Source organism: Diuraphis noxia, unplaced genomic scaffold (genome assembly GCF_037042655.1).
Source record: "Diuraphis noxia isolate RWA-SAM2 unplaced genomic scaffold, SU_Dnox_SAM2 contig0004, whole genome shotgun sequence".
In the NCBI taxonomy this organism is placed as follows: Eukaryota; Metazoa; Arthropoda; class Insecta; order Hemiptera; family Aphididae; genus Diuraphis; species Diuraphis noxia.
This window is the reverse complement of record NW_028301714.1, coordinates 56,134,592-56,161,425: the sequence shown is the minus strand read 5'-3', so window position 1 is coordinate 56,161,425 and position 26,834 is coordinate 56,134,592. Positions and strand designations below refer to the sequence as shown.

General features: G+C 31.4%; 1 protein-coding gene across 9 annotated transcripts; it reads left to right on the top strand.

Annotated features, from left to right (window-relative positions):
* The first annotated feature begins 1,486 nt into the window (after positions 1-1,486).
* Positions 1,487-25,419, top strand: LOC107172151 (centrosomal protein 164). 9 transcript variants are annotated; one of them, XR_016191633.1, is made up of 15 exons: positions 1,508-1,894; positions 11,437-11,566; positions 11,651-11,778; positions 11,975-12,051; positions 12,779-12,897; positions 12,968-13,056; positions 13,783-14,028; positions 14,195-14,711; positions 18,381-18,512; positions 18,818-19,369; positions 19,736-19,869; positions 20,345-20,491; positions 20,579-20,712; positions 20,778-20,882; positions 25,075-25,109. XR_016191633.1 is itself a non-coding variant. In XM_089227255.1 (15 exons), the coding sequence occupies exons 1-15, from the start codon at positions 1,822-1,824 to the stop codon at positions 25,206-25,208; spliced, it is 2,691 nt and encodes an 896-aa protein (XP_089083381.1). In that variant the 5' UTR covers positions 1,533-1,821; the 3' UTR covers positions 25,209-25,419. The 9 variants fall into 9 exon arrangements, 8 of the variants coding, with proteins under 8 accessions (XP_089083386.1, XP_089083383.1, XP_089083381.1 ...); XM_089227255.1 differs by having other exon boundaries at positions 1,533-1,894; positions 20,345-20,461; positions 20,774-20,882; positions 25,075-25,419; XM_089227253.1 differs by having other exon boundaries at positions 1,537-1,894; positions 20,774-20,882; positions 25,075-25,419.
* Positions 25,420-26,834: the final 1,415 nt, after the last annotated feature.

The window sequence follows — 26,834 nt, the reverse complement described above, 5'->3', positions numbered from 1 at the left end:
ATATTTCTATTATTTTAATGCTAATATTAACTGTAGCTACTTTAACCTGTTTAGACCTTAATGCTTGATTTGGTGTATTAAGGCATTTTCTAATTCAACTGTGTTGGAGACAATACGTTTACGAATACGTTCGTATGTTTAATGGAATCACAAGCACAACTAAATACGAGTAGGAAATAGTAATGTAAGATATTTCACAATACATAAACTAAAAAAAATGTTTTAATGGACGCGATAATGGACAGATAAGATTAACTTAAAACTATAATAGATAAATAGATTTTTAGAAAGGCATTTCACGATTATTCTATATTTTAGAATTGTCAAAATCAAAATAAAATTATCATTAAAGTGTCTGTTATTTAAAATGTCCGGTATTTAGGGGTTTTCCTATATAAAAATAGTGAAAATGTCCCCATTTCCAATAAAATGTCCGCTATTTGGAAGTGTCCGCTATTTAGAGGAGTCCGTTAAGGGAAGTTTCGCTGTATTTATAACGTATATAAATAGTGTATTATGCAATATGCATAATACTAAATCATACATTCATACATAAGTACATGGGAACTATATCTATGTTCGGTGTAAGCACTATGTCGGTTACCTACCGATAAGGTAATCGAATTCCGAAAAATAATCTTTAAAATATTTTAACATGTAAAATTTAGAATTTGAAAATCCCTTCATTAAAATACCCAAAGTTCCCACAAAATGATGACATTGATGGATTTTTAAAAATATAATTTTTGAACCATTTCATAAACCTCCTCACTCGTAATATTATTGTTACAACATTATCAAGAACAAAAAAATGTATTTCCAACAGAGCAAACAATTTTCTCAACATCGCAAACAATGCTTAACAGAGCTTTACCACCACTGTTTAAGATACATAGTGTTATCGTGATCTCACCGGATTGATCTATTGACACCAAGTATCGTTGAGTTCGTCAATCCGGAAGTCTCTCGAAAAGGAAGATGAGATGTGATAATACACTGATAAGTGGGCCGGAGGAGAGGCAATGTGAGCAACAGTTCCTTCTCTGGCTCTCGGTTAAACCGGTGGAAAAAAAAATACACTGATAGGTTTAATTATATATGTAAAAATATTTATTGAAGACAAAAATTACTACACACTATCGTTAACTGATGCAGACATACATCGACTGACATCTGACTAGAATATAAAAATATTTATATACAATTTAAGGATTATTATATTATTTAAAATCTAATGGTAGGTATAATATAATGGGTATAACTAATACAATGTCATAGTGACATAATATGACAAAATCGATGTCTTGTATTTACAGTTGTTATTAAAAAATTGATATATTTCAGTGTAATTATTTTTTAATTATTAATCATTATTTAGAATAGATTTATTTCATAAACAAGTAAAGTAAAATGAAACCATAGATATCGGGAGATGTGGCTAGGATTGAAAGACCGGTACAGCTTGTGATCTGTTGATGGCAGTCGTTAGTCTACGTATACAAATGGTATAAATGGTTGCTGTGGTAACAGAAAACTCATTCACCATGGCGTTTAATTGCTATATACACACAACACAAATTTGCTAGTCATAACATTATTGTTTGTTGTGTTACTAGGACACTAGGTATTAGTTAACTAAATAACTTTAATAACTTACAATAACCATTGAAATAACATATTTAAATGTATACATGATTCAAAGATAGTGCATACTTCTTTCTATTCGTTTTTCATACCTACCTATCTGTAGTTGTTTAATCATGTTATCGACAAATTCATTAAAATATGTGATTATATGTTAATAAATGATTAAACATAATTATGTCGAGTTTGAATACTGTAGTATATTTATGCAAAGAAGTATTTGATGAAAATAGTGAACCAACACAAATCGGTAATGTATGTGATATATATAATTATGTTGAAGTAATTAAGTGAATTCTAATATATCAGTTTTTCACAAAAAAATTATCAATTTATAAATTAGAATTATAATAGTTTATATTTTGTGTAAAGTAGGTATAAAATATTTCAAATTTGAGAATGTGTAATTTCCAAATGTTGTTCAGGCCATTCGGCTAAATACGTACTTAGTTCAGTTTATAATATATTGTATTTTATATTATATTTCTTAATTTTTTTTCTATTTGTACTTATTGTTTGTCTTTTTTTATGTTGATAGAATTTTGTCTTACGAGAGCTGCAGCTTTTAAAATCTTATATTCCTATTGTTGATTTGAGGCATAAAATATGCAGTTTAGCTCTTAGGTACGTGTATAAATAATGTATATACTCATGGGCGCCCATTGAGGGGGGGGGGGAAGACAAGGCACTTGCCCCCACTGGAAAAAATATTATGAACTTGTAGCTCAATAAATATTACCACAATATTAGTATATTACCTTATTACCGAGGCAGATTATTTGTTAAAATCACTTTTAAGATATGAAATAAGTATTAAAATACACTCATTGTTATCGTATATTAACATAATAGATAGGTCGTAGTCTGTAGTCCGTATAGGTAGGTTATATATAGGATACGTAAAATTATTTATCGCAGATAATTTGTGGTAAATCCATAAAGATCACAATATAGGTACTACAAATATTTTTAGTTTTATTTTTATTTTTTATTAATTAAAGGCTTCAAATACAAATGTTTATTAGCCTACAATGGTTTACATGTTTAATTTATAATATAATGGAGATTTGATAGTTGTGATGTGCTGTCTTTGGTTCTTGTCTTATATGTTGGTTGTAAGGTCGGCCATCTTGATGAAGTTTACTATGTTTTTTTCTTGTCCTGGTCCGAGTGCGTCTTTGAGTGAGGAGGTGTTTATTTTTGCTTTTGATCTGGCGTTATGGTAAGTGGGGCATTCTAGGAATATATGTTTAACGGTGAGTTCGCAGTTGCATGTTTCACACCTGGGTTTGAGCTCTTTACGCATAAGATAGGAATGAGTGATTCTGGTATGTCCGATGCGTAATACTCTGGCGATCATGGTCTCTTCATGTCGTGTAAGTTTGACTGGAGGGTCCGGCCATTTTTTGGTTAATGGTTTTATTTGTCTGAGTTTATTGTTTTGGTTGGATTGTTTTTCCCATTGATTCTGCCAGAGGGTGTATAATTTCGTTTTGAGGGCGCGGATTACATCGTCGTATATTACATGCGGGTATATTTTGGTGTCCGGGGAGCTAGCAGCTTTCATCGCCAGTTCGTCAGCGAGTTCATTACTGGGGATGCCGATGTGAGATGGAACCCACATGAGTTTGATGGATTTGTCGGTTGAGAGAATTATGTTTTGAATGCTTTGGGCGAGGTTGCAATTTGTATGTACGTTGGTTATTGAGGTGACCGCGCTCATAGAGTCACTTAAGATGAGAACTTTAACGTGGTTAGAGGAGAGTGCGGTTAATGTGACTTCGAGTATGGCGAATGTTTCTGCTGATCAACAAATATTTTATCAGACAACATTGACTACATTTTAGTCGTCCACTTCTGTGTGACATTATATTTAGTGCTGACTGCTGCGAGTGTCATTAGTGATTATTCAATATTATTTTTAAAAATTTCCAATTTTTATTATGGATATTCGATCGTTTTTAATTAAAAAAAAAATCTGATGAAGATAATGCATCTGCTGTGCTTGAGCCACACACATCGAAAGATAGTTACAAGTGCTTTTCCTCAAGTAAATTCAAACCCGGAATGTTCTACGTCAATTAATACGGTACCTACCTACATTAACTATTATTTATATGCCAAATGATTGTGAGTCATATCCAGATTTAGGATTTTATATTAATAAATCAAATTTATCAGATGAACTTAAATATAAATTACTAACAAAACCATATGTTCCTTCTGATAATTATGATTTTAAGAATGACAGTATTGCACAAAAAGGAATTTTAAAATAGAATGACTTAAACAATATTGATGGTTAGTTTATTCTAGACATTTAAAAGGCGGCTTATATGCACACATTGTGTTGTTTTTCGTCCTGTCGTTTAAAGAAGATTATTAGGAGTGTTTATTGTTAGTGAATTTACCAAGTATAAAGATTTTCATTTTCACGCAAAAAAAATATAAGCAATCTGAATGGCATAGAGATTCGGTTTCTCAGTCAACAGATTTTTTAAAAATTATGTCCAACAAAGAAAAAAGTGTTATAGATCAATTAAATACTGCTCAACACTCACAAATTAAACAAAATAGAATAAAGCTAGTCCCGATTTTGTCATCAATAATATGTTGTGCGACACATGATCTAGCTACAGGGGTCACCAACTAATTTCTATGGGGGTCCGTTTTGAAACTTACCAAACTTTACGCGGTCCAAACAGTTTCAATGACTTTTACACACGTTAATAAATAGGTATTTATAATTTATAAATTTGTGATTATACTTATTTATTTACCCGTGGCCGATAAGGATTGTATTAAATTAGAATGATTCTCCTTTGCTAATAGTTCTGTATTTCGAGTATTTGAAGACGCAGATAACGGAATATTACGAATAGTCTCCATAATATCATTTTTACTATCAAATAACGCATTTCCAGCTTCAATCATACATTCTTTGGTTATATCAGCATCGGTAAACGGTTTCATGTGTTTAGCAAGTATCCATGAAATACGCATAGAAGCCTCTGAACATTTTTCTTGTTCACTCATTGCCTCGTTAATAATTTGAGTCGATGTCGAATAAGATAAATATAAACTCTCAATTTTGGATTTACGAAGATTACTTCCTACCTGGTACTTTTCACTAAACGATTTGTGTTTAGTCTCATAATGTCTTTTCAGATTTGAACTTTTGATGATGGCAACTGTTTGTTGACAAATCAAACAAACAGGTAAAGCTCCAACACGGTTAGGTAATGTAAAACAATATAAATCAGTCCATTCTGCGAGAAACTGTCGATTTTCAGCTACTACTTTTCTTTTTTTTCTTTCCATATTCAAAATTTGTACAAGAAAAACTAATAATCGAACACGAACAGAACGTCAACACACACAGTGCAATAAACGGTTTGAACTTATGAACACTATCTATACTCGAAACTCGTCTGTCGCGTCGCGGCGCATACGGATTACTGCGAACTATACACGCGTTCTACGTAGACAGACGCTCGATGTTATGATCTTATCTTATTATTTATTATCGGAATTTAATCAATGTAAAATGAAAACGCGCGCGCGGTCCGTTAAAAAAGTGCTCGAGGTCCGTATCCGGACCGCGGTCCGCCAGTTGGTGACCCACTGACCCCTGATCTAGCAATTAGAGGCAAATTGAGCTGTAGTGGAAATTTTCATAACATTTTAAAATTTTGTGTTGAATCTGGAGAAAGTGTTCTGTCTGAGCATTTATCAACATGTCATAGTAAAGCCTCACATCGCATTCAAAATGAGTTAATTTTATTATGTGATCAAATTGTTCGAGAAGTAAATAGTAGGTAGCTGAAGTTTTTCATTGTTAGCCGACGAAACTTCCGGTATTGAACAACTTTCGATTGGTGTTCGTCATGTTGTTAGTTCAAAGACTATAAGAGAAGGATTCATAGGATTGAGTGCATTACAAAAATTAGATACAGTTGGTATAACTACTTCTATTTTGACTTCTATTAAAAAATTCGGTTTGGATATGAATAAACTTGTTGGCTTGGCTTTTGACGGGTGTTCAGTAATGGCTGGAATGGAAAACGGAGTTGCGAAAATAATTTGTGATTAATATTTTAAAGCAGCATTTTTTCACTGTGCTTCGCATAGACTTAATCTGGTTATAATTTATAAATGATTTGAACGCAGTGACAGAAATACAAAATACTGTAAGAGTAATTAAAGAGGTTAATTTTTTTCGAGAAAGTGTACTTCGTCGAAAATTGGTTACAAACATACCCACTTTTGTGTGATACTTGTTGGTCTGCGAAATATAAATCTATTTGCATTTTTGCTGAAAACTTTATTAATATTAAGTCAGTTTTAGAAAAAACTATCTATAATAATGAATCAGATTTTAAAGTTAACACCACTACTCGCACATAATAGCACACCAATTATTATGTGCGACATCAACATCACAATTTATTATATCTAAATACTCAGCTCATTTATAGGACCAGCTACAAATAAACTGCAGGCAAAATCTATTGATTTATACTCGGTCCAAAATCATATTTAAGATTTATTAACTATATTTAATAATAATAGAGAACAACCAGATATCGTTTTTAATGATGTTTTAAATAACTCCGTATTTATCGTAGAAAAAAAATGGCGCAGAAATTAAAATTCCACGTATTAAATCCAAACAAAAAAATAGATCAAATTACGAAACCGATTCTGCTGAACACTATTACAGACTTTCTATTTTTATTCCGTACTTAGATTTGCTAATATCATTTGTTATTTTTTCTTTCACGACGATTTTCAAGTACAAATAAAATAGCATTCTCATTAAGTCTACTGCATCCTAAAAATATTAAAAAGTACACCATTAATGATTTCAAAGAAAAATTAAGCTGATTAGAGATCATTATGAAATTGAAAATATGATAGACGAATCTTATATTTGGTATCAGGATTGATAAAAATTTTATTGACTCCCAGTGTGATGGAATTTCGTTTATTGATTTATTAGCTCATTGCGAATATTTTTCAAATACTTTATATTTTTATATCACTGCCTCCGACAACGTGCACAATAGAAAGATCGTTCAATACATTAAGAAGAGTAAAAACGTGGCTTCGCTCGACTACAGGAGAAGATCGTTTAAATGGGTTGTGTATGATGAGTCTTCATCGTGAAAGAGTTAACGTAACAAGTATACTTTCATTCAGGATATCATTAATATGTTTGGAATAAAACGAAAAAAATTGCAGGTCTTATTTACTGATACCGAATAATATACTTAATTACATTATTTAATTTCTAGTTTTTTATATACTTATTAAAATTATTATTTATTTATTTAGTCGTATGGCAATTGCTAATTATTATTTATTCATATCGCAATTATTCCATTCAGAATCTAATATAACATGCATGTATACATTCATATTATGTGAAAAATACCATTAAATCTTTATTAGCTTTCATTCGAAAATTTTTAGATTCTGAACGAAGTGATGAATGTATTGATTTTACAAGCATTCTAAAGGTCAAAAGTAAACATTTTCCAATAGTTTTCTAAAAAGTCGAAAAAAACAAAACAAAAAATGACTGAAAACCGGGAATTTTTACGCAAAACCAGTTATCGACCAAATCGATTATTTTTATATGGTTGTAATTCAAAAACTAATCACTGTAAATACTTGAAATTTTCACCGAATGTTTATGTTAGTGTTATCTATATACAGTTTAATTAAAAAAAATATTTTGACTATTTTGAGATATTTATAGATCACTGAAATTTTAGATTTTTATGAGAATTTTTTTTTTGAAGTGCCGGTAAAAAAATGTTGGATGACCAAAAAACTTGAAAATTATAATACAAGGTTCTTTATGAGTTGTTCTTATTGTAAATAAAAAAAATTAAAAATTGTTAGTCACAATTTTTTTTTTATAAGCGTTTATAGTTCAAATATTTACGAAATCTGTCGAAAACGCGAAAATTTACAAGTAATTTTAAAGTTGAAAAATCATAAAAAATTTTGTGTTTATAACTAAGGATTAAAAATACAACATTAAGTTTTCCTTCAAGTAGCTATAGAGAAAACTCGAGTCTCGAAGCGTCATTATAGGAAAAATTTTAAGTGCGTTTAAAGTGCAAAATTCAAATCATCCCTTGATAATCAATGTAACCTCAAAATCACTTTAAAATCTCCAAACGATATCGATGAAGCCGTACACCTCCTAACCAAGTCTATACAAGAAGCTGCTTGGTCCTCCTCCACCCCAATGCCAATTAAAAACACCTCCATAAATCTTCCCCTACATATAAGAATACTAATCTCAGACAAACGGAGAGCGCGTGCAACTTGGCAAAGAACCAAATATCCCTCGGACAAACGCAAACTCAACAATTTAACAAATAAACTTAAAAGACTCCTAGCCTCTATTAGATCAGATAATTTCACCAAACGTCTCGTCTCCCTCTCGGCTACTGACAACTCGCTTTGGCAAACAACAAGGAAAATCCTTCGAACAAAACAATCTGTTCCTCCACTAAAAAAATCCGATGGTACTTGGGCTGTCACTGACCTAGATAAAGCCAATATATTTCGACATCATCTCTACTCTACCTTCCAACCCCACAACAATATTCTCACTCCTTCTCAAATCGAAAAAGTGAACCACTCTCTCTCTCACCCTCTTCCCATGACTCTCCCACCTAAACATATTCGACCTAGCGACGTTGAATATGCGATAAAAAACTCCCCTCGTCACAAAAGCCCAGGCTACGACCTAATCACAGCTGAGGTAGCTACACAACTCCCCAAAAAAACCTTACTTCTCTTAACACACATTTTCAACTCTATACTTAGACTGTCATACTTCCCTGTTCTTTGGAAATTCTCAATCATCATTATGATCCCCAAACCTGGCAAACCTCCCGACTCTCCCGAATCATACAGGCCCATTAGTCTTCTTCCACTATTTTCTAAATTTTTTGAACGAATTATCCTAAAACGCATCCTTCCTATCATTGAAGCCAGTATACCTAATACCCAATTTGGATTTCGTCATAACCACTCTACAATACACCAAGTCCATCGTCTTGTGGATAAAATATCATACACTCTTGAGAAAAAGCTTATTTGCACAGCTGCCTTCCTCGACGTATCACAGGCATTCGACAGAGTATGGCATGAAGGCTTACTCTTCAAACTCAAATCTACTCTTCCACCTTACTATTTTCTATTATTTAAATCCTATTTAGAAAACAGACATTTTTCCGTTCGATCTGGCTTCTCCTTATCCGAAGTTTCACCAATCCACGCAGGGGTACCTCAAGGTTCCGTAACAGCACCTCTACTCTTCAATTTATTCACCTCAGATCAACCTACCACCCCCAACACTACAACTTGTGACTTTGCCGACGACAAGGCGCTTCTAGCGATCCATTCCGACCCCGAAATAGCCTCAAACCTCGTACAAAATCATCTCAATCTCTTATCAACCTGGTATAAAGACTGGGGAATAAAAATCAACGAAACAAAATCCATCCATTGTACGTTCACACTAAGGCAAATAGTCTGCCCGCCCATCTTCCTCAACAATGTACCTCTCCCAACCGCCCAAAATGTTCGATACCTAGGTCTACATTTAGACCGCAGGTTAACTTGGGCAACCCACACCCACAACAAAAGACTTGCCTTAAATAATCGCTCTCGACAACTACGTTATCTCCTCACATCACATCATGTCAACTTAAAAAACAAGCTACTATTATACAAACTCCTACTCAAACCAATCTGGACATACGGTATCCAACTCTGGGGTGCAGCCAAAAAGTCCAACTTAAACAAAATTCAAATCTTCCAATCTAAATGTCTCCGTCAAATAACTAAAGCTCCCTATTATATATCTAACGACACTCTACATAAAGATCTAGCTATTCCAACAGTTCAAAACGTCGCAAAAACCTTCTACAAACGCACACACTCCAAGTTCCACAGCCATCGTAATCCCCTGATCTCCGAACTATCTACCAACACTATTCCTGGTGACCCCAGAAGGCGTCTAAAACGTACCTGGTGTCGTGACCTACTAATCTAAAATTGTTTATACCTCTATCTCCCTTAATTTTGTAATCACACCCTCTCCTACTAGCAAACTAAAATCCTAGCCTAAAATCCTAACCTTAAGTGCCTCCAATGGGCGGTTTCTTATTTCCAGCCTCTCAAAAACCATATCACCTCCATCACATGCACTTATTGTAAAACAACATTTACAGATTGTGTATATTTAAATAAACGTTAAAAAAAAAAAAAAAAAAAAAAAAATTTTTACGAAATAGCGTAACGATAACGATTTATCCTCAAACGATTTAAACATTTTTTATCATTCAAAAAGTATAAGTCGTAGATACTTGAACATTTTACCAGTTATTTAAATTGACATTTTCTTTACATGATTTAATTTTCAAAATATTTTGACTTTTTTTGAGATATTTAGAGACAACTGAAGTGTCGATACAATTGTTTTGGCCCGATCAAAATACTTGAAAATTTAATACAAAGTTCCGCATAAGTTATTCTTAAAGTGACTAAACAATTATAAGAATACATAGGCACGGATTTTTTTTATTAGCATTTGAAGTTCAAATATTGACTTAATACGTAAACATTACGGCAATGTTCAAATTATTTTAAACTAGAAATTCATAAAATATTTTCCTTTTATATCTAAGATTTGAAAATTTAATACAAGGCTCCTAACATATTTTTACAATAGCAGTTGAAAAATAAATGAAATGCATATTCACATTTTTTTTTACAAGCATTTTAATTTTAATTTTAATAAGTAATAACATACGTAAAAATCACGAAAATTCGCAAATTAAGCTAGAATTTCATAAAAAATTTTCTTTTTAAATCTAAGATTTGAAAATTTTTAATCATCTATAATATATCCTAGACAGATAAACCATCTCCGTTCAGAATCGTTTTTCGTATTCAATGATACCTATCATTGCATTCAAATTTAACCTACCCTAGTCAGAGGTTCACCCCCCCTTAATGTTACCTATGGGCGTCCATGTATACATATACTTGGTAGTTTATCGATTTTTTTTTTCAAAATTGCTCTGAATTTGGAAGCTATCGACAAAATGTTCTTTCTTGTTTTTTTAGACAATTATAAAAAAAAAAAAACAGGAAAATAATTGTTTTCCAAACGACTATAATAGTACTATTCAATTAATATATTATCCTAAATAACAATTTCAAAAAAATATTTAATCGTTTTTTTCTTAAACAATTTGTTTTCTTACGTTAAAAATTATGGATCAACATATTTTGACAATCACACCTACTTACTTTTTAAGTAATAACTTTAATAACAAAAAAACTGAAAAACAATTGTTTTTTTTTTTCAAAACTTACATAGTAGATAGTTATTATTTCAATCATAATTTCAAAAAACTATTTTGTTATTCGATGTTTTTATCGTGATTAAGCATAAATAATAAGAGTTTCATGGATACTAGACATTATATTACCTAGTTTAAAAGTTACGTAGTTTTGTTAGTTTTATTGTCATTATATAATCATGTAAAATCATAAATACAATTACATGTTCTCAAATTTGAATGAAAATTCGAAAAGTATCAATTTAATGACCTTTTTATATTTTAAGAATATAAATTAATATTAATCAGTTACAATCTCATTAAAAGGTCAATTTCACCATGTTACTGCAGTGTACTTGTATATTATATTTTATTAGTGGAAACGTATGGTATCTAATTTTTCACTTATTTTTAGAAATTGAAGAACAAGCATTACGATTAGGAATAGACATAGTCAAAGAGATACATCTTTTGAGTATTGCTAAGCAAAGTTTACTTGAACCACTGCCTTCCGATTGGTATCCTTGGTATTTAAAAAAAAAATAGTATTTATATATTATACATATTATCTAAAATAAAATTTTCAATTATTAAGATTTATTTAAGATTATTGTGTTATTATTTCTTAGTTTTATCGAAAAAGAAAATAAGTATTTTTACTACAATGAACAAAGTAAAATATCTCAATGGGAACATCCTTTAGATGAATATTACAGACAGATAGTCGAAAAAACTCGTTCAGAAGATTCGTCAACTGGTAAATCAAAATACAATATCCCTATATTTTTTTATTGAAATTTTAGTTAATAATAGCGGAATAAAAATATCAGATTTTAATTAATCTTCTGATTATTATAAACTATATTATAAATTTATAACTTATAACCTAAGTACTTATTTTTATTATTATTGAGTAGATACAGTAACTATTTGAATGTTATTAAAATGTATAGGTCAAGACATATCATTGAACATAATTCTAGACGAAGAAAATTTAGTCGACACAACTATGTACAACCATACAAAACATGTAAGTTTTTAAAATAATAAAGTTTACACAAATTCCTGATAACCCACCTAGATATCTGAAGACAAGAGTAGGATGTATACGTCTTCTCCACTCCGGTTCGAATAACATTTTCGCATGTACGAGTAGTATGTTTATGTAAACAGATTACACATTTAAGAAGTTATAATTTAATAATTATAACTAATTGTTAACTGAAATAGATTAAATTCAGTAAATAGTAATCCATACAAGTTTTAAGTTAAATTAATAAACTATAATTGAATACAGTGAGTTATATTATTATTATTAATAATAATATTATATAATAATTATATAATGCACTCATAAACGTGTATCTGCAATGGATCGCATATCTCGACCGCCATAAAAACTGTATTCATAAACATACTACAGCTAATATTTTTAAATGCCACATACACACAATAGTAAAAATATGTCATCTCTAAATTTTCGCTCTATAACTATATAGCTAATCTACAGTATGTCAATACTACTTATTGTATATATTATATAATCTACAGGGTTATAATTTAATATTTCAACAATTATAAAATAATATTACCAAGTGTATTTAAAAACTAATGCTATATGATTATTATTTTGATAAAGTTTCTACCACAATTTAAATTTATCTTACCACTTTATAATTTATTAAATCTGAAATAAAACATATTAAAATATAATATTATTGAATCAATGATTAAATTTATCTTTTGATATTACTAAGAGTAACTATGAAAAAAAGATGATTGCTGAAAAACGAACCGTTCGCTTTAAAACTCCTATTGAAGAATCATTAGATTTTGATCATTCCGAAGACAATATGAAGTTTTTAGGACCAATAAAGTAAGTAAAAATTAATTCTGTAGTGATAACATTATTTAAATATAATACTTTTACCTAATTAATATACCAGGTTAAACACACCTTTTACAAATACATCTTCTACTTTACACAATTTACCTCAGTTTTCAACAACTAATACTTTTGATCAGAGAAATACAGGTAAGATTTTAGATTAAATGTATTTTACTAATTATTAATTAACTATAGCTGCCAATTAAAATCCATTTTATATTTTCTTTGACTTGAATGTATCAATTTATACTCAACTACAAGTCTACAATCATTATTATTCTCACTTTTGAAATGATTAGCAAAGAAATTTACTATGTTTTTATTTCGACTCATCTCACTCAAAGAAAAAAAAAACGATTGATAAATAAACAACAATTATTTCACACGTTTTACGCATTCCAATAATATCCAATACTTAAAATTATATTTCTCGGCTACTTAGTAATTCAAGTTAATTTGTCGATTAAAATTCGTGAAAAATTACAAAAAAAAAAAAATAATATTATAATTTATGATTAAAATATATCATTTCCATAAAAAGAGAGCATATACACAACTACTATATAATATATATGTACCTACTAGTATACTACTACATATTAAAAACAAAAATATTTATCAAAAAACATAGTTTATGTTGATGGAAAAAACCTTTGTTAAATTTTCCGATTGGAAAGTTGTACGCAAAGATATTGCGTTATCGTAGACACTGTTTAAAAAAATAAGTATATCCCAGATCCCAAAATGTTTTTTCAAATTTATAGTGACAATAGGTACCTTACACACAAAACTTTATTTCACGATTGTAAATTGTAATAAATAGGTACTTTGAACTTAAGCATAATATTTTGGGCTTTGATTATTATACTCTAGTTAGTCGAAGTGTACTTTCCAAATACAATGTATTACCAAACAAAGATGAACTGTCCAGAAAATCTGAATTGAGTGAAATCATAAAAAAAACAAATGATGATGACCCATCAATGAATTTGGATTATAATACAGGAAAAAACAATTTAAGAAAAATTGATTTAACTTTAACGGAATCTTCTGATCGATCAGAAAGTACTTCATCTGAAATTCAAACTGATAATTTGATCAGCGACTATGAAGGGGCCGGTAATATATTTCAGATTTCTATAATACAATTTGAGTTGATATAATAGTATAAATAGTATAATACCTGTATTATAATATTTTTAAACGTATTTAAATCAAGAATGAATATAGCATAATCTGTCAGAGTTCTTGTAGACAAATATTTATTAATATTAATTTTTAATAGATCAAAAAGAAGAAGATAATATTGTAACAACAGTTCAATTAAATAAACACCACGAGATAATCGATACTCTCAATGATGATAAGAAATCTGCAATCGACAATTTCAATAAATTTCAATCCACAGGAACTACAAAACTACATAATGTTAAAAAAGATGATGTGATTAGCGACAGTGGAAATTCTACAGCAAAAGATTTTAAAATAATACAAACATCAGTAGCTTCCAGTAGTTTTTCTGCGACTAAAAGTAAAATGGCAGAGATAACTAAACGATTTCCACTCAATCAATTTTCGAAAGAAACAAAATTGCTTAAGAGGAAACCAATAGAAACTGATGAAGGTATTTTTAACGTAAATTCTAATCGCATAAAAACTAAAATGGAGCCGGAAAACAATTTAGAAGATGAGAAACCAATATTATTAGATGATGCACGTATTAAAGTTATAGTTGAAAAGCATTGTGATTTGATGAAAATTAACTTAGAAGATACAATTAAAACAAATCAAATCATCTTAAAGTAAGAACTAACAAATAATTAAATATTAAGGTGATATTTATCGGTAGGTATACAGGGTGTTTCTGAAATGGTTGAGGTAACTAATATAGACGATATAGTAATATATAGTATGATCGTACTCAGTGAGATGACCCAATGAAGATTTTTTGACATTTTTTTTAATATTAAAAATCTGGGTCATCTTATTTTTAGAACATTATCTTAAACGTGAAAATTAACACTCAAGTTGTATTTTTTGCAAAATTCTCATACGAATTAAAGTGTCACATCATTTTTACACTTGTCACGCGTTTTTCACGCTCGAATCGCTGACTAAAAAAAAATGGTGTGATACATCGATTCTTATGAGATAACTATAAGGTAAACATTGATGATAGTTATTTGTTGTCATTTACCATAAGTACAAAATGAAATGTTTATCTTATCGACTATCGAGTTAAAATAATTATGTTACTGCGATATCCAAAAATTGGAATTTTAGTATAAATAGGAACATAAATAGTTAGTTTCATTTATCTCTAACTTATGACTTATGACATTACGGATACAAGTTACCATATTTTATTACATGTGCATTTAAAATACATACCTAACTTAAATTCGATCATTTACAACTCTGTTAACACTAGTTTCGTTATTACTTATCAGTTTTATCAGATGACAATGTAAAATAATACACCAATTTAATCATGTATGTTAAATGACAATAAATAGCTATCACCGATGTTCATCTTGTAGTTTTCTCATACGAATACCTACATGGGTCACACTATTTTTTTTTAGTCGGTGATTCGAGCGTGAAAAACGCGCGACAAGCGTAAAAATGATGCGAGACCTTGATTCGTATGAGAATTTTGCAAAATATACAACTTGAGTATTAATTTTCACATTTAAGATAATGTTCTAAAAATAAGATGAATAAACCCAGATTTTGAAGATTGAAAAAAATTTCAAAAAATCTTCATTGGGTTATCACACTTTTTTTATACGGTATCACAAGGGGCCAGAAATACCACTTGGGGCAATTTGCCAGCTCCCCTGCATCGTTAATTAAACAATGTATATATACATCCATTCAAAACAAAAAAAAAAAAAAAACACACACATCATTGTAAAATCAATACATTCATCACTCCGTTCAAAATCTAAAAAAATAATAATAATGTACAAACAAAATAGATGGCCCTACACAATCTCAAATTGGCCTTAGGCCCACATAATACAACACCTTAACTAGGTACGTGCCATATGTTCAGCCGCTTCCCTCTGCCTTAGCCTTCCTCTTTTTCTCTGGTGGAGAGTACAAGTTTGATGTATTCAGCAAACTCCAGCCAATTGCTCCGTGATTTCACCATCATCTGACCTGCGGATTTGGGTGTGAAGTCACTACAAAGCTTGATTTCTAGCTCCCTTCTTTGCCGCCACCACCTGTCGTACTTGAAAACGACGTGTTCAGCATTGTCAATGGGTTCAAGGCAATCGACACACTTGGGGACTTCAAGTTTTTTTAACCGGTGTAGGTATTGCCCGAAGCACCTGTGACCGGAGAGGAATTGGGTTAGATGATACTCCACATGACTAAATCCTCTTGCGCAGCACATTTTAACATTGGGATTAATTCTCTACGTCTATCGTCCGGAGGTTCCACAATCCAACCTTTCTTGCCATTTTACAAATAATGTCCGCTGCTTCAGTTCGATGATGGAGATGCCGTCTTGTCCATTTCGTCTGCCTTCAAAACTCCGCTTCACGTTCTCTAGCCAGTAAGTTGGCTGGCGGTATCGATCCGATAACATTGGAGTTGTGCGGTAGGTGCAAATACATCTAATTATAACCTTGCGTCTTGTTCAGCAAGTTTGCGTTTCTGGGCATTATATCAAGGGCATGGGCCCAACTGGGTGCGCAGTATAATAGCACCGAGTGCAACACTGATTACAATAGCCGACACCTGTCCTTCCGTGGACCACTGATGTTCGGCATGAGCCTGACCAACTGCGTCCCAATTCTTTCGGCCTTCGCTGAAGCGTTCCGGATGTGGCTTTTGAAAAGTAGCGACTTGTCGACAATCATACCGAGATAACGCATCTCAGACGATAGCGTGATGCGGCTTCCACACACCCATAGATTTGGAATTTCGTATTAATACTTATAAGTCAACAAGACCACCTCGGTCCTGTTAACCGCAATGCTGAGGCCGAGGCGAGCAATGCGATCGCCAACCTGCTGGAGAATCCGGTTGGCTAGGGTCTCCAACTCAGCAATCGCCTTGGACGAGACTATTATGAGGGTGTCGTCAAAAAATCCCAAAATCTTAGCTCCACGCGGTAGCCCCTCCCTTAGGACGGAATCGTAAGTGATGTTCTAAAGGAGGGGGTCGACGACGGAACTCTGGGGAACACCACCTGTTATAACAACGTTTAAGTTGCCACCCGGCATTTCATCTGAGGACACCGTACACGATCTGCCTATGAAATAGGAGTGAAGCATGCTGTATTATGTATGCCGGGACTTCCCATCTTCTGAGCACCGTAAGAATATCAAGCCATTTGATAGAATTGAACGCGTTCTTGATGTTAATATTCTAATAGCAACGCAAAATTTGCCGTCAAACTCCCGTACAACAGTATTGTGAAAACTGCGGACTGCGTCATCAGTGGACATTTTTTTCCGGAAACCAAATGTGTTTGAAGAAAAACCACCGTTCCTGACAATGTGATCTTCCAGTCACTGCGCGAGAAGGGATTCAAGCAGCCTCCCGGCGTCATTCAGCAGGCAGAGCGGGTGATATGAGGACCAAAGGACGGGACACCTTCCGGCTTGCTACCTTTCTTAACAAGAACGATTTTTGAAGTCTTCTATTCTGAGAGGAAGGTTCCGTGGCGGAGGCAATCGTTATACAAGTCGACTATAATCCGCCAGTCTGCCTTGAGGACGGGCGAAAGGATATTACCTGTAATACAATCAGGGATGGGGGCTTATTTTTGTTCTTTGCCCTTAAGATGGCTGCGTCGATCTCCGGCTCAGTGAATAGTATGATGTCATCAGAAGGCAACAGGGGTACGTCATTGACTGCGGGGAGAGTTGGAAACAGAGCACCGGTCACGGAAATCAGGGTCTGTCGCTTCATCGTGGATGCTGGGGGACCTCTCAGCTTCTGTAACACAAGTTTGTACGGTTTCCCAAAGGGGTCGCTGTCAACCGTGGAGATAAGCTCCTTCCAGCAGGCCTTTTTGCTGCGCAGGATCGCCGCTTTGAGTAGCCTTTTGGCCTCACGATAAGTATCGTTGGTCCTGGTGAGCTCGGCATTGACTCGGTCTTCATCTTCTTTCATCACCGGTGCACCGCTGCCGGAGTAGGGCTACAGGGGACACCATCCTAACCTTGCGGCGCCTGGCCTTGATGCACTCTAAACGGAGAGAATTAATCTTCTCATTCCACCAGTGCACGGGTGGTTCACAGGCTTAGGTGCTTGCCGCATAAGAGTACACATATACTAGTTACCTCAACCATTTCACAAACATTCTGTATAATTTTCATTAAAACTAAAACCACGTTCTGTTAAAATATTTAAGCAGTAAGAATGTACTTATTTACCAATAGGATATAGTAAAATATTATCGATTTATATTTAGTTATATTAAGAACTTAATTAAAATTATTATGCTTTAGAGAAGAATTGATTAAAAAGATTGATGACGTGATTCATACACAAAGTGATTATTTTAAAAAATACGTCGAAGAAAGACACAATGAGCTTTTTACTAAAAACGAATTACATCTAAAAAACATACTAAACAATGTGTAAGTACATCTTAAGGAAGAAAATATTTATCTTAAAGTTTATTTATTTCCAGTATTGCCTTTTTTTAAGAATTTTATTTTAGATGTTATATCGTTGTGACTGTTATGAGTATTTATATTATTTTATTATTTACGGTAAAATCTTCAACGTTGACACCGGTCAAGTGTAAGAAATTTCTAATTGTCTTAATAATACAGAAAATAACAATCGAGAATATTTACACTATGTAATTTTTCAACGAAATTCCAAATTGATTTATTTTTATTCTTTAAAATATGTTACTAATTTTATTATTATTATCTAGGCAAGAAAATACTGGAAAGTCCTTAATTGAAGAATGCAATAAGACATTTATTCAAAATATTTCAAATACTGAACAAATGTGTGCAGACAATTTTCATAAATTTAAAAAAGATTTAGAGGACTATACAGATTTATTTAAACATAAAATACAGTCGGAACTTGACGAAATGTCAAACAAAATAAAAAAAGATTTCTTTAAAAAATTCGAAACAATAACCGATGGTTGGAACCAAACATTAGTATCGTATAAAAACGTTGAGTTGGAAAACGTAAAACATAATTTTGAACAAACTACAGAAAATATTAAACGTGATATGAATATTGAGATGCAACAAATTCACATACAATTTCAAGAAAAACTCAAAGTTGTATCCGAAGATAAATTAAATAGTATTGCTGAGCATTTGGATGTAGCTTTGAGAGAAGAAATCAATTTAGTTAAACATCGTGTCAACGAAAGTTCTGAACATTATATAAATAATAAAACTACGAAAAATATACCACAATCAAAATTATACGGTGATTGTTTAGATCGTACAGAATTGAATTTACTGTAATTAACGTTCACCAACAATATTTTAACTTACTTATATTATTAGGGATGGGTCAAACTTGAATCATTACGGACATAGTCTTAATTTTTTATCAATCTTGAATTATAGAAAATTGTAAAATATAATAGTAGTAAAATAAATTTTGGTTTTTAAATGTTAAGGGTTCACTTGAAAACAACTTGGCAAAAAAAAAGAATAAATTGATCTGCTATCATGAATTTTACTCAAACATTTCGAAATTAATTATGCTTGAACCACAATTTTTCTCAAACTTTTCTGTTCAAATGTCCTAAAATTCGAGGGTTCGAGAATCCATTCCTAATTTTAAATTAGTAAGTTCTTTAATAATTACTATTTAATTGTAGATATCAAACTGAAGGTTTGCATGGGGTTCACTGTAACAACATAAGAAAAAAAATTCAACACTGTTCGGATGAATTAAACGATGCTCTAAAATTGGTTAACTTAATGTCATCAACAAATGAATACATTGCAAGAGGTAAAATTTTATAATAGACTTATCATAATACCTCTTATTATTAATTAAGTTTATAAATAGGTACGCACTACAAATAATATATTATAAGTTTATAACATTCAGACCAATATCACCATGTTCTTGAGATAAAATATTAAGGTTAGGTAAAAGAATATTTTCTTTCTAGACTTAATTTTTCGCATTCACATCAATGGTTATAGGTATATTGGTGATGATTTGTATAATTTTAATTTTAATAGGACACCAAAAACAATATAAAACTTTTATTAGGTAACATTAAAATTTAAAAAATATTAAACGTTTGAATAATTTTGCGGAAAAAATTAAAAATGATAATGAGCATGTTATTATTAGGTGATATTATAACATAATATATATTTGTAAACTCTCCCTACGAATGTAAGTAGTAAATAAAGAGGTACCAATATAAATTTTAAAATCTAACACAATCAGTATTTTAAATTTTATCTTACAGAACAGTACACGGATTTATGCCCAAATAAATGTTCAGTTTCATGTCAAACCGAGAATATAACTAATTCGGATAATAAATCAAGTCCCAAAGAATTTATATATCCGGCCGAGTCGTCAAGTATGCACTCTATATTTAATAATTCACATGGTTTGTACTTTGTTGTGCCTGTAGGTTATAATTTATAATAACCCGATGTATCTAATAATCATTATTTTAACCGTATAAATACTATAGTGTATTTACAAGATGTTAACAGAAAATACGCTAGTTATTTGGACCAAGCAAAGATTTCTGAAAATCTATGTTCCGACTACTTGCAATCATATTCTCAACAACTTGATTACAGCCCGTTACATACTTTAAGTCAGGTAATGATTTTAATTGATTTTTTGCCATACACAAATAAAATTAATTTAATATTTAAATCAGCAAGAGTTAAAAGTTAAGGCCGCAGAACAAAATATATGCCGTTTAATCGATAAGTTTAACAATTTCCAACACGAGAATGTCATCAATCATATTCCTATCAATACTAATAGTAAGCTATAATATTTGATTAATTTTGTTTTTTATTTTTTATTAGCTTTTAGCAATACTATTACAGCTCAACAATTATGTACATAATTAATTTAACAATAAAATATTAAACGACATAAATACAACAGTTTAAAAATAACAGTTATCTTGAAAATTATATGATAAAACCAGCATCCAGGATAAAATTGGTAATTAAATTGACGACATATTTATAATTGGAGTTGAGGATGAAGGAAATATTTAAGGGGATATTAACGGACTAAAGGAAATTAAACAAAGTAACGAGCTTCGCGTGTAGGGAAGGGCAATCGAAGAGAAGGTGAGAGAGATCGCACACTTTCATTAAATATAGTGTACAGAGCGGGGAGTCGTCTAACTCCAGCTTGTAAGCGTGAGCAGGTAGTAATATGTGACCTGTACGTAGGTCGTTGAAATGTATAATAGTTTCGACTTAGGTTAATAATTAAGGTTGTTGAACCATATTTTGATTGTTTGGTGCAATGATTTTACAAACTCAGCTGGAAGGTTAGACTACTATGTAATATGTTGAACAGAGAGGTTGGATATATGACAAAATATATAGGTACATAAGACAATGAATAAAATAACGAAGAAGAGTTAATAATAGAGATTCAGATAGTTTGAGAGATAGGGTATATATCCTAGAGAAATTGTTTTGGATATTTACTATTATGTTTATTTAAATAACTTTCGCTTGGAGGAGACTATGATTGAACAATTGGTAAAGTGATTCTTTCTTTAGTTTGTGGATGGCTGAATTAATGCTTAATTTTCTTAGAAAAATCACAGAAAAAGTGATGAGTGTCATTTAAGCAAAGAAAATTACCGTTGTAAAGAGGGGTGTTAATATCTATAATTTTAGCTGGAGGTTGATTGACAATTTTTACAATGTCTGAATATTTAAACGCGAGTGTATAACAATTCATTTTCTTAAAAGTTAACGCATCCTTGTATGAGATACTTTCAACTTCCATGATTTTTTTGTTGGGTAGACCATTCTCGGCAACTACCGTCAGTAACCAGGCGTGGACGTTTACAAAAAAGGCATAACGGATCGGTGACTTGGGCAGAGGGACATGTGTCGTAAGCGTGCTTGGTTTCTCTTCAATGACTGCATCGTACTTTGCTATGGTAGAATTTTGAACAGGAGAACGAAACTAGGCTTTACTTCGAATAACGAGTTGAATGCCGATATGACGGACGGGATTTTGATTGCAATATATTTCAATTCCACAGTGAGAGTCTGAATAATTGTACTATATTTTTTGATGGAGATGCATTTAAAATTGTGAAATTGATGAAAAATAATTTTGCTATTTTGAAACAATTTCAATTTCCTAGGTTTTTGTTTTGGTCAGTGCATTCTGCGAATATTATTACAGAACCATTATTGTCCGGTAAAAAGGATCGAAGTAGTGTGTTATTAATATTATTTAATTGAGTATTGATAGTCGGTTTGGTTTGTTAATGAGGTATAATTATCTGTAGATGGTCCCTGTATCGGGCTCATAAGATCGATCGTTGTTGTTAATAGTATCATGGACGATAATTGCCTCGTGCGTGTCATCGGGTATGTTATAGTAGTAGGCAGTGCTTGATATATTTAGAATTGGTGGGATATTCATTATTTGTTCAATCCTGCAGAGACAGAACTGGTTGGATTAGTTTTTGCTTAATACTTACGTGTGTGAGAAACGAGAGTATTTTCAGAATTGGGTCCCAAATTTTTATTTTACGTTGTAGGTTTCATTTTGCTCGTTAACGAGTAGCTGGCTGGCGTGAGAATCGGCGCCCGAAGACGACGACATGAATAATGTATTGATTAACTTATATAACCAATAATATGCTTATACAGGGTAATCCATTTAAGTGGGTAGGTAGACTAATTATCTCGAAAAGTATTAACTTTTTTTTAAACTTTTAGGTTTATGTTTTCATAAAACCATATAATATTATAACTGTTTTCATCCTTATATTTATTGGTGAAACTACTATCAACTTTTGATTTTCAAATGTTAACATGTAATTAAAATATCATGAATCAATAAAACCATTTATTTCATGAATTTACGTGTTAACGTTTTTATTTTTCATTGATTGGTTTGTGAGATACAGCTCTTCAAAATATTGGTGGTTTTTACTATTTTTCCAAAAATTAAGGTAACAAAATAAATCCGATTGGTCTAATTAGTCGATAATTAATGATTAAAGTTCAAAGTACAATAGTAATCTTTAATTAATTGTTATTGCCTAAAAAAATATTTAAGGCTTTATTATAATAAAGTCTGGACTCTAAATTGAATTTTTTTATATAGCCAACACCTTATCCTAAATTCAAGAAATTTCACATATATTCTTACATCATACAAACCATTCCTATTACGATAAGAATATAAGAATAAAATATGTTTGAACACAACATTTATTTATACGTAAACTCCTATATATTTTGACCAAATTCTATTCACCCTGACCAATTCAATTTAGAACTTTACCTAATTATTTACGTACCTAACTCCGATGCAGCCAAAATAACATAGCATGTTATTATAATGAGTTGAACCAAGCATTTTCATATTTTTACTGGGCCATCGTCCTTTTTTTTTCCTGTTCAAAAACCAGGAAGGTGGGAACTGTTCAACACAATACTGCCACCCGTACCTGTATCGTTTATTCACCAAATAAGACAATCAATCTATACAAAATCGGGGGCCTCTAATCACCCAAAAACAAAAACCAAAAGCAAAAAAGCTGGCCTTCGGTCCATAGAAAACAACATTTCTTATACTGCCCGTCCACCTCTCGTCTGCCTGACGCGCTCTGCAGCCTCCTTCTGCCCATGTATCGTCTCCACCATCCTGTCAAATGCAAGCCTCTGCTTCTCTGCCGATGCCATAATCCACCGTCTCCTTGTTATATCATCAGGGAGGCCCTCCTGCTCCGGCCCCAGAATGATATCAGGGACATCCTCGGGCCACAGACGCCAAACAATGCACTGCTCCGTCTCATGTCTACCTTCCTCCCAGTACGGACAATGAAACAGCGTGTGCTCCACTGAGTCTTCCAGTTCCTCGCAGTGGAAGCAGTGAGGATCAGGCGCCCTCCCCCACCTCCATAGAGGACAGCTGGAAGCATCCATGTCCCGACAGTGCTTGCGCCATAATATGGAATGATACATTGACTATCCTTGTCTGGTTCAACCACCTCCGGATGTCCGGGATCAACTTTCGCGTCCACGCTGCCTTTGACGTGTGGTTCCACAGCTCCTGCCACTTACGCAAAGTAACCTCCCGCTCCTGCCTCTTGATGACTGCCACCGTCGTAACTTCACACTTGCGCTCTTCGATTCTAAACCGTTCTTCGGCCAAAAGGTGGGCAGGGGGTTTCTAGCCAGGACTAGTACAGCCATATCGGACACGGTTCTATATAACAACTCGCAACCCGAATAGCAACCCCTCTTTGGATTTGACTGGGCCATCGTCCTACGTACATTCCTATTTTACAAATACAGTGCTATTTGCAAAGTAAGAACAAAACAAGTTTCGCTAAAGTGTGATAAATGTAAAATTCGAATTCTTTTAAAACATAATATATAATTTTTCCCGTTAAGCCTCAACTAGGCCGATTTGCATCTATAATTATTACTACCTACCTTTATAATTATAAATAAAAATAAACAAACTGTATACCTAAAGATATTTAACTAATTTTATCTATTTTCCCAAATTTTAATCTGATTATATGCGATCTAAATTTTTAGATTTTAAGTAATGACAAATTGTTTCTTTATCGCAGTGTCTTCAAAATAGTTTTAAATTAATTGTAAATATAAAACATAATTAGCGCCCTGTTTACTTGTTTGACGTATCCATAACAGTTTTAAAATTGGTGTCCTGTTTAGGTTAGATTAGGTTAGGTGCCTACTCATAAAATAATTCTTATAGCTTTACAAGATTATATAACTCACCAATACCCCCGCTAGTGTGTTTCGCTGATGAAAATCCATCATTTAACACTGAATATTTAAACCAACATTATTAGTGACAGTCACCTCACAACAAATACTAATAATTATTTAACTATATAATTGCGAGTTTTTTCATTTTTCCCTTTAAAAAAATTAAATAGAAATGTCATGCTACATAATTTATAAATTAATATTTATTTTTTAGTTTCTGATGAGTACAAGTATACCAGTATTTATCAAGCGCTGACACCAAAACAAATAGCATACAATCGGACGAAACATTTAAGAGAATGGCTTTACAATAAAGACTTGAAAAATAAAAATAATCGAATTCTCTAGTGTTAGGTTTAAGTTACTTTTAAGTTGTGAGTTTTGACTTGAGTTATTAGTTATTACTTTATTAGTTATAAATTACAATTACAAACAATAAAAATAGTAGTATACGTAATATAAAATAAGTACCTATTATATTTGTTACCTTAGTAAAAATTAAATGTATCATATTTTAATTTCTATGTGTAAATAAAAAAAAAGCAAATAAGCTATAATATTATGTTTTTTAATTTTATTTTTATTAAATCAGAATTTTAGATTCTGGACGGAACGATGAATGTATTGATTTTACGATGTTGTGTGTGTTTTTATTTTTGTGTGTTTGTGTACACGATAAGTTGTTGAAATAATGATTCGATTTCCAACTTAAGTAGCTTTTCCAGTTAGAATGTGAATCTAGTTGGTGCATAGTTTTCAAAAGCGCTAGGAAAAACAAAAATAAAAAAGAATTAATAAAAAACGTGAATATTTACGCAAAATAAATTTTTGAGAAAATCGATTTTAGATATTGGTGTAACTCTAAAAAAATGTAACATAGATAAATGTTTAGACTGGTATTTTCTATACATAATACAATTTTAAGAGTTACTTAAAGACATTTCAAATTTTCAATGTTTTTAATTTTTTTTTTTTTATATATGACAGTAAAATTTAATTCTTTTGGTAAAAAAGCTTCAAAATTTAATACATGACTCCTAATATATTGTTAAACGATAATTAAAAAATATTAAAAATACAGTCACAATTTTTTTTAATAAGGATTCAAATTTCGAATTTTGATGAAATACGTAAATATTACGAAAATTTGCGATTTTTTTTGAGTTGAAAATTTATAAAAGTTTATATTTTTAAATTTAAGTTGGAAAATGTAATACAAGCGTTTTCATGAGTTAGCTTCTTTTATCAAATAAAAAATGTCTACGGGAAAATCAAATTAAATTTTTATGAGCATTTGAATTACAACGTTGGATATTATTCACTCAATTTCTGTTCCACGGCTTCCACCGGTATTCTTATTTTGTTGTTATTCAAAAACGAATTACTGTAGAAACTTGAAATTTACAACAAATTTTTATTTTATCACTTTCTAAATTTTTTTAAATGTTTCAACATTTTTAAAGTTATTTATAGACATTTGAGATTTTCCGTTTATTTAGTTTTTTATTGTATATAACATTTCAGTACAATTTTATTCAATGGGTTAAAAATCTTGAAAATTAAATAAAAGGTTCCCCATAAGTTGATATAATAACAGTTGAAAGATATTAAAATTACATATAGGCACGTTTTTCTTTATAACCATTTAAAGATCAAATTTTGACAAAATTTATAAATTGAAAATTTATCTACTTAACTTTTGGTTGTTAAAAATTTATAAAACATTTAACTTTTATAGCTAAGGATTGAAAATTAAAAACAAAGTTCCCTGTAACTAGTTAATTCTGCGGCGAAAAAAAATCTAAAATCTATCAAAACACAGTTTATTTTATAGTTGTCGTAAGTTCATATTTGTATGAAATTATGTATTAAATAATCAAAAATAACAATTTAGCTATACTATTATAATTCAAAAATATTATCCGTGGGTACTTTGAATTGGATATACCTACTACGAATGACTGAGTGAGTCGT